Source organism: Frankliniella occidentalis, unplaced genomic scaffold (genome assembly GCF_000697945.3).
Source record: "Frankliniella occidentalis isolate FOCC.00 unplaced genomic scaffold, Focc_3.1 Scaffold19, whole genome shotgun sequence".
Lineage (NCBI taxonomy): Eukaryota > Metazoa > Arthropoda > Insecta > Thysanoptera > Thripidae > Frankliniella > Frankliniella occidentalis.
Genome location: NW_026267149.1, coordinates 968,495 through 980,193, shown reverse-complemented (window position 1 = coordinate 980,193; position 11,699 = coordinate 968,495). Strand labels below are relative to the sequence as shown.

At 64.6% G+C, this 11,699-nt stretch overlaps 1 protein-coding gene across 6 annotated transcripts in view; it reads right to left on the bottom strand.

Moving 5' to 3' along the window:
* Positions 1–11,699, bottom strand: part of LOC113206557 (reticulon-1-A) — a 34,931-nt gene that overhangs the window by 4,982 nt on the left and 18,250 nt on the right. For 3 of the 6 annotated variants that reach the window (XM_026422679.2, XM_026422683.2, XM_052264509.1), the window contains one exon: positions 6,499–6,534. The exons of 1 other annotated variant lie outside the window; for it this stretch is intronic. In XM_026422679.2, coding sequence (XP_026278464.2) covers positions 6,499–6,534 — 36 coding nt within the window. Of the gene's footprint in view, positions 1–4,446; positions 4,839–6,498; positions 6,535–8,643; positions 8,968–11,699 lie in introns of those variants that run through there. 2 more of the 6 variants (XM_026422681.2, XM_026422684.2) reach the window with 2 other exon arrangements.

The following is an 11,699-nucleotide window of genomic DNA, read 5'->3' as shown; positions in this document are numbered from 1 at the left end:
GCCGATTCGATCAGACACACTTCGGCAAATAACCGCGGAAAGCGTCGAGCAAGCGCCAAGCGGCGACGCGGCCGGGGGCTGCACGGGGGCGGCTCGGGCTCGGCAGCAGTGAGTTTCCTGCAGATAAGGGAAGACCTCGGCAATAATACCGTACCGCTCCGCGCCGGCGGGGGGCGGGGGCGGCGCCGCGGGAGGGGGTTGCACCTGGCGCTATTTCGGGCCACAGCCAGCAGGCAGCGGCAGTGGCGGCGCGTCCGCCGCCTCCTCCACCACCAGCCGCCAGGCGCCGGCCGGCTGCGGGACCAGCACCAGCCGCGCGCCGCCGCGGAGCAGGCCCTCGATGTCGCGGAGTCCCACCCGACCACGCAGCGAACGCCCGGCCGGCCGTCGGGTCGGGCAGGAAGCGCTCGCACGCACACCTGTGCTGCCCCGTCCGTGCCTTCCGGGCCGTCATGGGTCAGGCGGGTCTGGGCTGGGTGATCCGTTACTCAACGTCGTCGTATGAGACATGGCCCGCCAGATCGACGGGGGCGTCTAACTAAGTTACACACGGCCCAGGTGTCGCCGGTGGCCTGCCGCCCGAACGGTAGGCAGACCCGCGGCACCCGAACGCTGAGCGGGCCGGGCGGCGCCAGGGTGGGGCGCGCACCTTGCGGCGGCGGCTGCCCAGAGCAGGCAGGGCAGGGAGCGCGCTCAACGGCCCACATAGATAGGCGGCGCGGCGGGGGCGGGGCGCCTCCGGAGAGGTCAAGGCAGCCGCTATCTCCCGAGCTTCATCACCGCGGAGGCAGGGGGTAGGGCGGGGGGTGAACACCTGGGGGAGGGACGGATGCACCGCCACCGCCGCCGCTCCGGTTCCGCCTCCGCCCGCGGCGAGACATCGGTGACGGGGCGGGACGGGGCGGGACACGGCGGGGCACGGCGGGGCGGGGCCGTGCAGCTGACAGAATTATCAATACGTAACGGGCCGCGGGGTCAGAGCGACCCTCCCTGGACACGCCCTGCCAATCCCTCCCGCCTCTGGTCCTTCCCTCCGCGGCCCGACCAGTCAGTCCGTCCGGCAGGCCCAGCAGTCGATACGCCACATCGATCCGCGCCGCGCCAGCAGGCGGGCAGAGGGCAGGCGACGGGGCGGACTACACAACAAGAAGGGCGGCGGGCTGGACTGGGCGGACCGACAGCAGAACGACAGCAGTCCATTACCCCTCCCCCAACCCTACGCGCGCCCACCGCCTGGACGACGCAAGGACAGCGGCAAAATGTCAACAACGTCAGTCAAACGTACGCTTCAGGTTGGACTGATGTAAGGGCTGTGTTGCCGCTACCCCCCACCCCCCCTTCCCTTATAACAGCCGCGGGGGTTGGAGGAGTCGTGAGCGAGGCAAGCGGCTCCAGCTGCCGCTGCTGCCCCCACCGACGTATACACCGTCCTCCCCCCACCGCCGCATCCGGGGGAAGAGTGCGCAGTGCGCATACATAGTCTGCTGCACCCCCACCCCTTCGTTCTTACCCCCCGTGCTCCACTTTCCAGTTTCCAGGCCTGACAGGAAGGGGTAGGGGCGGTGAGGAGGGATGGTCTGAGGGTAGCGAAACGATGATGATTCGCGGGTTTTCAGACAAAGGGATGCAGATGAAAGGCCTGCAATCGCGGCGGGCGCGAAGCATCATTGCACGGGCGGGATAGAGGGGGAAAAGGGGGGGGGCACATGGAGGGGGCCAGCAGCTCGCGCCCCAGCGCATCCCGCTCTCACCGGCGGCGGCTCAGGCCTGGGCCCACAAGGCGACCACTTTGGCAGACTGCTCTCCACACAGGGCTACACCGGCCGCACCCGGTACAGCCAGTGGAGTCGGTTTTTTGTTCCGCCCCGCCCGGCTCCACCTCTGCCGGCCACGCCCCGCCACAGCCTCCTCGTGGGCCGGCCGAGTGCCAAGTAGCACGACGCCCCGACCCGCCCCGGCCCAGGACAGTCTCGGGCGTCGGCCCTGGCGTCCGCGAAGGGCGGAGCGGCGGAGAGCCCTCCGGGGGCGGGGTTACCCTGACTGAGGGGAGGCCCTGCCGCACGGGGTGGCACCCTCGGGGAGCACCCACCTGGGCCGGCGGCGGGCGCGGCGACGGGAGGGCCGCGGCAGCGCACTGCAACGCGGCAATTAGAGGCCCAGCGTCAAGCCACCCACAGGAGGGTCGCGAGGGGGGCGTCCGCGAGCCACGAAGACCACGGCAGACCGCGCACCCCGCCGGCCACAGGGACACCGGGGACACCACCAGAGGGGCGGCGGCCGAGGAGGGGGAGGCGCGCGCGCGTGTTCACGCGGCCGCGTGCGCGACGAGCCGGCGTGCGGGGGAGGGACGCACGCCCAATCAATGGCGCACAGCAACAGTGGCGCGCCCGCACAGCTTATCATCGCCCCAACGCCCAGAAATACAACAACGGCGATAACCTGCCGCCGCCTCCAAGGCGTTAAATAACTCCCGATACCGAGCGGGGCGGGGCGGGGGGCACCGTGCGCCAACGCAGCAGCGGCCGTGTTCAACAGGACGCCCCGCCCCGTCCTACCTCACCCTCCCCCATCAGCCCGGTCGGCCGCGAAACCCCACAAAAGCGCTGCTGCCATCACCCACCCCCCTCCCGGCCGCACGCAAATTAAGCGAGACACGGTATCGCGTCGCCAAGCCCGCCCCTCCTCCTCCAACGCACCCCGCCACGCACCCTACACGTGCAGCGCCTCGCCACCCCCGTGGTGGCCGCGGGGGTGCGGCACGCCGGCGGGCTGACAACGAGCGTGAGCACGCCGCCGCCCACGCTTGACTTTGAGCCTCGGCCGCGAGCCTTGGCGCTGACCGGGGCGTGGCGTGGCGTGCCCGCGGTCATGGAACGTTGCGCAATAGCGCCCACGGGCAACGCAGAGTGCAGCAGCAATGGCGCCGGCCAGTGCAGCGGATGGCAACACGGGGTGCAAGCCAAACATTCGTTTTTCCCGCGTAGGATGACGCCGACGCCCATGCAAAACAACCGCGAATTCGTCTGCTACGTGGCATCGAGAACGACAAAGTCTTGTGTACCTCGTCTCGACAAACACGAATCGATGTGACTGTGATGTAAATGAAGGTGAATGGGCATCGTCCAACCGACAGGCCTTATAAGTGACAGAAGGCCCCGCCACTCGGCCCGCTCTACCTCCACTCTAGGCGCCCATAGCAGAAATGGATGTGAATCAGCCTTCGACAAGCCAGACGGAATAACGAGGCGCCGTGGGGCCGCCGGGCGCCGCCATTCAAAATGCCGCGCCAAAATAAAGCGAGTGGTCGCTCCCAAGGTCATCCCCCTCCCCTTTTCCCGGGTCCGCCCCGAACCACTCTCCCGCCTCTTGTCCGAAGTCGAAGTCCGAAACATGCCGTACCGATGACAGGGTCGGCTGCCAGCTGCCGGCTCTCGACCGACACAGGCCGCAGACACGGACCGAGGCTGGGGACAGGAAGAGCCGCGGGCCGAACGGCCGTAATTCGTCTCCCTCCAACGGCCGGAATGCAAAGGCCTTATTCTTTCGTAAAGCAGGGCGCCATCGCTGCACGTGACAACTCGACGGGCGCACAGCGGCAGCCATTGGGCAGCCCGCCCAGTCGCTGAAGTATTAATTAAGGAGGTAGCTAGGGGGAGGGTTGCGAAGGAGGGCGAGAGGAGTCAGGGGAGAGGGGAGGGGAGGGGGGGCGGAGCGGGGAGGGGAGCGGCCGCGCGGGAAAACAAAACAAGCCTCCAGCACGGAGGACTTCCCCCCTCCCGAGCGCCCTTCCTTCCAGCACGCCACAAAGAGGCGACAATAGCGGGGGAGAAAAAAGGAATGAGAAAGCTAGAGGTAGGTAGGGGGTAGATGGATATACAGATGAGGGAGTGGACGGGGTAAAGGACGGGGGAGGGGCTGGAGGAAGGGAACGGGTAAGGAAGGTTGGAAGTGGGAAGAAAGCAAACGCGAAATAGAAGGGTTGGTGGGAGGGCGAAGTGGGAGGACGCTGGCAAACAGCAACGAAGGTGGTATGACACCTGCGTCAGAGGGGTCGCTCGACAGCAGCCGCCGGGTCCGAAGTGGCGCACAAGGTTCAAGCACCCCCGCTGGTGCCCCAGGGGGTGCAGAGGGGCCCTGCACAGGGGGCGGCAATCAAGCCCCGACCTCCAGGGCCTCCAGCAAGCAGCCCTGTCTGCCGCTTCCGCCCCGTCTTCTCCAGCCGCACGCGCGCCCGCCATTCTCCAGCAACAAAGGAATCGCTCCGGCAGCGCCGCCCCGCGGCCGGAAGGCGCACCGCGGCGCGCGACACGCAGCAGGCAGGCCCACCCCTCCCGCCCCTCGGCTCCTGTAAACAACACACACACACACCCTCCAGGGCACGGCGTCGTGGAGGCCCACACCGCCCCCGGCCGCCAGGACCCTCCACTAGCGCGGATATATACTCACAGTCCTCCCTCTTGAGCTCCATGGTGGTGGCGGCGGCGGACGCGGGCGCGCGGACACCTCAGGCGAACCGAATGGAATGTCTGACACGCGTGCAGCGAGAGTGCGCCTGGCTAATCACGCACGCCTGCGGCACGCCTGAGCCCTGTCGCGAGGAGGGCTGGTCGGAGAGTGGACAGAGACAGGCCGCGCCAGGAGTCCCGCGCGCATTGGCAGAGTCCCAGTCCCAATGCTAAATTTACCCGCCAGCCAGGCAGCCAGTCAGGCAGGCGTGCACAGAGAGGGCTGCTGGCCGCAAGGGCTACCGGGGTGGGGTGCGCGGGGGCTCGCAGAGGGAGGACACCACGTCCTAGAGCGCTCGACGCCTCGCCAGCACTGCGTTAGCTCTGCGCCCGCCCGCGCGCGCGCGCCGCGACGCGCAGCCCGAGCGTCGTCCCGAGCCGAGCGTCGTCCCCCCCGAGCGAGGCGTCCGTCCAGCCGAACGCGCGCGCGCGCCGCCTCGGGTCGGGGCCCGAGCGAACGCGAAGTCGGGGGGCGTCCAGTCCAGCAGCGCGATCAATACAGCCGCAGCACGCCCGCGCCCGCCGCGGGACAGGACACCCCGCGGCGCCCCGCGGCCCCGGGAGCATCCAGGGCCCGCGAGGTTGGCGACGCCCGCCACAGAGGGCGCCACGCGCACCGGCCAGAGGCGGCGCCAGCTTCCGCACAGCGCCGCGGCGGGGCGCCAGCCTACAGGCGCCACCCCCGCCGCCGCCACCGCGCCGACACATAGGCAGCCCGCCAGCCCACCGTCCGGCCCGCAAAGGTCAGCGACCCGAGCTCCAATCCGTGACCCAAAACATTGATCACGGCAGCAGCATCCCTGCGGCTGGAGCCGGCCCGAACCGGCTCAGGGGGCGCAGGGGCGGCCAGGTCGCGGCGGCAGCGGCAGTAGCGACAGGGAAGCGAAAACAAACGTCCTTCCCCTGGCGGCCGCCAATAAACCCCCGCAGTGATAACCCCGGCGGCGGCCCAATAAACCAGGCCGTAAAAACAGAACAGGGCGCAGGGCGCCCAGGGCAGGGCGGCCCAAGGACGGGCGCCACTGGCCGAGGGGTTGAGAAGGTCCGAGGGGCCGGGGAGTCCTTGACGAGAGTGGTGGTCCGTCCGGGGCCGCCCGAGGGGCGGGTGAGAGGCGCCTTAATCGAGGCGAGGCTAGGGTGGAGAGAGAGGGGCAGGGGAGGGGAAATCAACAGCCCCTTCGCAGGGATTTGCCCCAGAGTGGGCTGGGGGCGCCGGACGGGGACGGGGCGGGGCCGGGGAGATGAAGGGTAGCACTAACTCGCGGTGCCCGTCCGGGAGGCACGGTCCCACCCCTTCTCGAGCGCTTAACAAGAATCGTGTGCCGCATTTAGACGCCGAAATTTTGCAACCCTTCCTGCTGAGGACGCCCATAAAGCCCGGTGTCCCCGGCTGGGAATGACTCGAGCGAGCGAGCAGCATGGCACCGACCTACGTGCAGCACTGGTCCAGGACGCCGCCAAGCACCCTCACGAGCTCGTCGTAGTCCTTGCGGTTGCCTTCTACGGCCCAGAGGAAGCGCTCGAGCCGCATTTTGCTGCCGCGGCGCCGGCAGGACGACGCGCCGCCGGGGCGGGTGTCGTCGCCCAGGAGCTGAGGCTCGGCGGCGTCGCAGCAGGCGCCCGCGGGCGAGCGTCGGCACGCCAGGCGCCACAGCACCAAGACCAGCACCAGCGCCACCAGCGCTGGGGTCAGCTGCCACGGCTGCACCTGCAGCTGCAGGCGCGGGCCCCAGCCCCGGCCCGCCGCCTGCTGGCCCGCCTGGCCCCAGCCCATTTGCCGCCACTGCCGTCGCCGACCCGCCCAGCCCCACCCATTGTTGGAAGTTGTCGCGAGTTGCTATTCGCAGTCCAGTCCATATTATCCGCAGTCAGAGGCAGGCGATCGGTCAAATATATATGTGGTCTTTACCGCGCCACCACCCCGTTGGGAAAAGTTATTACGGAGTGAATAGGTACTTATTGGTGTTAAAAGTTATTGTTGTTAGGAACTTACCCTTGGGGTGCATCTTCTGTGGGTTGAACCAGATCGCTGAAACAGAAGCAAGGTTAAGACTGTTAGTGTTAGGTCACACAACAATAGCAGCAGTAATTAAACCAGTGGTTATATTGGCAAAATGTATTTGGAGGTGAGATTTATATTCACATAAGCATACCGTGCACAGAAAAAATATCAAGCTAGAGAAATCAGAAAATTGGGACGGCTCTGATCACCAACCCAGTATATAAGAACAGCAAATTTGTCAAACGCTGTGTACTTGATTCAAGAAAAGCAAGTCCTAAGACCACACACATTTACGGCACCTGAATATTCTATGCCGCGTACTTTTCAGTGTGGCCCTTCGCATCTAATTGGCCGCTTATCTCGTGTAAAGGAAAGTGCGAGAGAATGTGTGGTATATTCCGCGGGGAGTGAGCGAGACGGAGAGCAGGGGAAAAGATGAGACAGTCAGAGAAGGCCTCCGCTCGCGGGGACTTTGTGCGCAGGCAGTCTGGGTCCCAAGTTCATCCTCATCACCATTCCACTGCGAGACATTCACATTCGTATAGCCCGGCGAGACGAAAAGAAACCGCGCAGCGACGAAGCAGTGTTTCTTTATTCGTCTACGAGTATAGTAATCAGATTCGCTTAGATGAGGTTTGGAAATCGAACCCTTGCCGTCGCTAGGCGGCGCTGAAAGGGTGGTGCTGGGAACCGACGCCCAGCCCTTCCTCTCACCCCTTGTTTACTCAAAGGCTCCATAGTTTGTCTCCATAGTTTGTCTCGTGGCTCTCTGTATTTCTCTAATGTTAAATAATAATGAGGGAGAAAATAAACGCGATGAAGAGAATCGATAACCGATTCAAATTTTACCAAGATCGTCTATCAATTTCACTGACTTATGCCCACCCTGGACTTGCCAGGTTTGTGGGAACCCTGCAACTCCTTTCTCCCGTCGCCGTTACAGATAAATGACAATCACGTCGACGCATTTTCTCTGCAGAGTCAACAGACGGAGGCAGCGGCGGGGGCGACAGGAGCCGCCCGTCTGGAACGGCCTGATAAAGCGATAAAGGCCAACGCTCTCGACCCGTCATGACAAGCGAGGATACAACCAGTTTGTTTTTTTCGAAAAATCCAAGAGAAAATCCCACTTGAGGTCGTCGGGGCGATAGCAATCGCCCGTGGTTACTATACTACTTGAGGCTTTGCGTTGCGGTCACATGCCTGCCCGGAAACCATTGCACAATATGTCTCAGAGATGGTCATGGTTCATGGTGATCGTGATCTCTCATCGTGAGTCGCCATGGGACGGTCCCGAAGCCCTCCAAACCAATCGCTCTGATCGGGCTCCTTATCACCCGAGTGGTCGCCACCGCACACCTGTCACCCAAGTGCAAAGGCTACACGGCTACACTCAAACCGAGGCGACTAAAACTGTTCGGAGCCGGCTTAATCAGAAATTATTTGATAAAAAGATTTTGAATAGAAAGAAACCTCTTTTTTTTTTTCGCGAAGTGATACCCGCTTGCAATACCGCGACCTTGGGAGATCATGCGGTAACACGGACGTCGGAACAAACGCCGTGCGTGCGTCGTCGACGGCACCAGAGTGTCAACCGCGACCGTCCCCTCCGGTCCCCTCCCCCTTCACTTCCACCACACCACCTTCCCTCTGATCTCTTCGCCACTTTCACCATGTTTCGCCGTCTTGCCCTTTGAACCCACCGGCAACGGTGCACTAGGCGTGGAATATAATTATTCCAAGTGGGGCATCACCGCCCTTTCTTTTCCTTCTTCGAACAACACCGGCACCGGTAGAGCTGTCAATGTACCTGCCCGCCCCGCCCCGCCCGAAGACGCAGGAGTAAGGTTAGGTCGGCCGAGACTCGAGCCTCCGGCGGACGGACGGCCCGTCCTGTCAGCTGACTGGAGGGGAGTCCCGTTGGCCGGAGCGTCAGTACACACAAGACGACCCTTCCTGCGCCCCTCGAGTTTAACGGTTCAAACACGGAAGTCAGCCTTTTGCATCGGAATCACTCCCGTGACGCGACAACTAAACGAGAGGACTCAAGGTCGCCCCCGGCTTTCATTTGTGGTGTACATGTATGCGGGTCCTGGCTGAGCCACGGGCCGGTGGACCGGGCCAGAGGCAGCTCACCGGGGCACATGACGGACATGCACAGGCTGCATGGCGCGTTGGGGTCCCGGGTGCACGCCGAGGACGACGACGGCTTCGACGACGAGCTGGAGTCCGCGAACACAGAGTCGATCACGGACTTGGCGGCAACCACGACATCCTCGCGGGTCGGCGGAGCGGATGGGGTAAAGTCCATTGTGTACGGGGAGCTGGGGGACACTGATGGAACTGACTGGCTGCTGCTGCTGGTCGCGGCACTCACACTCACTCACACACACGCACACGGCCGGCCGAGCGCACTGCCACTCCAGAGTACTACGACTGGCACTGACTCGGCACTCGGCTCGGCCCGGCGGCCCCCGAAGAGGGCCTCCCCGACCGCCAAGGCACGACACGGCAAGAACGTCTCATTCGACCGACGGGCGGACAGACAGACGGTCGGGCGGACGGGAGAGTGAGAGAGAGAGAGAGAGGGATAGATAAGGCAGAGGAGAGGGGGGGGGGGTCTGAAGAGGTCCTGCCTAGAGAGGTCACACCGGCCAGAAGCGAATTAGAGAGACCCGAGGAAAGGTATGGAATTAGACTTGAAGAGAGCGACGAGGCGGCCAGTCAGGCAGAGGCAGCGTGATAAGCTATTACGTAAGCCGTCCGGAGGGGCGCGGCTACACGCCACGGGTCATCCTCCAGCTCGCGGCCAGGCCGGCCAGGAGCACAGCGCCCAGCGGCACACCGCCACACCGTGCCCGCGGCCCGGCTTGGTCGCATCTGCTGCGTAGTGCTTCGCGCCCAAGGCCGCCTCGGCGCGAGCCCAGCCGAGTGACCTGGAAAGCCGAGCGCGCCGTCTACCGTTGCGCACAGTGGGCAGAAAACAATCGGCACCAGGTCGCTGACGGCGCACACACCTCAAGTGGGCCACGACAACGGCGGTCAGCGGCCGCCCCCCGCGCCCACAGAGCCGTCCTGTAGGCCTTCCTCATCCGGACGCGGGGCGGATTCGGATCAGGCCCAGCGCTGCAGACTTGCCATCCAATTCGAAACATCCCGCGCCCGCGTCCTGCGTCCGGCCCCGGCCGCGCAAGGCCAAGGTGAGGCGAGGGCGATGGGCTGCCTGGCCGCCCGGCGCAGCCAGCCGCGGCCGCGGGCGGGCGCCGCGAGCAGGATGGGTTGCCAGCCCCGCCGGGCGCATCAGCACTACGGCAGTCAGCAGTCAGCTGGCGCCGGCCCGGGCAGTCTTCGCTCTGCGCCGCCCGGTTAGGCAGGCGGGCCGCCCACGTGACCACAGCATGACCGCCGTTCACGGCACAATGTCCTCGGGCCCGCGCTGCCCCGGCGCTGGCCCGGCGCTGCCCGGTGCGATGCGATCCACATCCGGGCCGTGATCAATATCAGCCTAGCTGCCCCGGGCCGGGCCCCGGCTGGGGCTGCAGGCCCGGGCCACTTGTGCCGCAGTGACGGCCGCACTGCAGCCCTGGCGCCACCCGGCCCCCGGTCCCTGGAGTCCAGTCCACAGCCACGCCCCCAGCAGGCTCCAGCCGCGTCGAGAACTCTCCCATCGGAAGGTATCTGTACCGTACCGGCCCTCGCTGCGGGTCAACTGAGGATCTATGGTCACGCGGTCCACATCCCTATCAGATCGCAAGTCGAAAAAGAATTAAATCAGCGCATATTCGTGGTGGTGAAGAAAAGGGGGGAAAGCGGCCGACGCGCGTCAGCTGTGAGATGTGAGCCGCACTAACTCAGGTGCATATACTTCTGCTCCACCGCGGCCCCAATGTCTTCCATCGCGGAACCGACGTAATATTTAGAGCGGCTCTCCACGTGGTGGGGTGTGGCGAGGTGCGGCGGGGCGCCGCCGGGCGGCGGCACCACCTGGTGCTAACGAGAGAAACGCTCGGTTGGGCGAGGTAGGGGACTCGAGGGCGAGGCCGCGGAGTAGCGCCGCGCGGTACGGGCCTGGTGCACCTGCACCCGTGGAGGAGAGAGGGAGCGGGCGCTCGGCGCGGTCAGGAGGACAACCTTGGCGGCCGAAGAAGGAGCAGGAAGATTCCCCTCCAGACGGTAATCTGCGAAAAGGCGCGCGGACGGCCATACCATACAGTGAAGGGAAGGGAATCGATGAGCAGCCTAACCAGGGCATGTCGCGCTGGAGACGGGCCAGGCAGGCAGGCGCCGCGAAAGGGCATTCACACTACCGCGTCCGGGGGAAAACTGGGGAGGGGGAAGTTTTTATTGTAACGAAAAGATAAAAAAAGACAACAACAACGAAATATTCGGCACAGAAAGGGCAATGAGCAGCGGCGCTGCTGCGTCACCGAGCGCCACAAGAGCGCACGCCTGTCCAGCGCCAAGGCGGGGCGGGCGGCGGGGACGCCGGGGTTGTACCCCAAAATGACAATACGTGTCGTGCAATTTTGCAAAATGCGCCTCGGAGCCGCACGACTGCGCCCGGTGTCGCACACTGGCCACCGCCAGAGCCAAGGTCCTCGCGCAGGGAACTTCCGTAGTTTATATATGACCGACCTGGACTGGAAGCGCGCGGCGCACTGCGCAAGAGGGGCAATTATCGCGTGTGTATTTTGTGTGTCAGAAACGTTGTCGTCGAGCCTCCTAAAACTGTATGCCAGCTGGCCGGTTAACCCCGAGCACTGCTGTAGCTGTGCCGCTGTGCTGTGTGCGCCACAATCCTACGAGCGAGCGGGTTGCCTTCTAGCTCGGGGCCACCGAGTTCAGGGGCGACAGGTAAAACCCGCCCGCGGGTAAGAATGCGCAGCAGCACAACGACAGCGGTCCACGGGGGGTCAATAAACCACCTGGTACAATATCTGCGCAAAATACCATGCGATCACGAACGATAGCAGTACGTACACACATGATTATAATAAAAGGTCCCCCCTCCCCTATTTTACACCTTCGCGTTTCGTGCGCAGGGAATGACCTGAAAACATGACCGCGAGCACGCAGTGTCTCGGTGTTTATGCCTTTTGTGGCGGGAAACGGGGCGCCAGCCACCGCCCCAACAGGACATGGTGGGCAATGTCACGTGGCACACGGCGACACGTAGGCGCGCCCCCGCACGG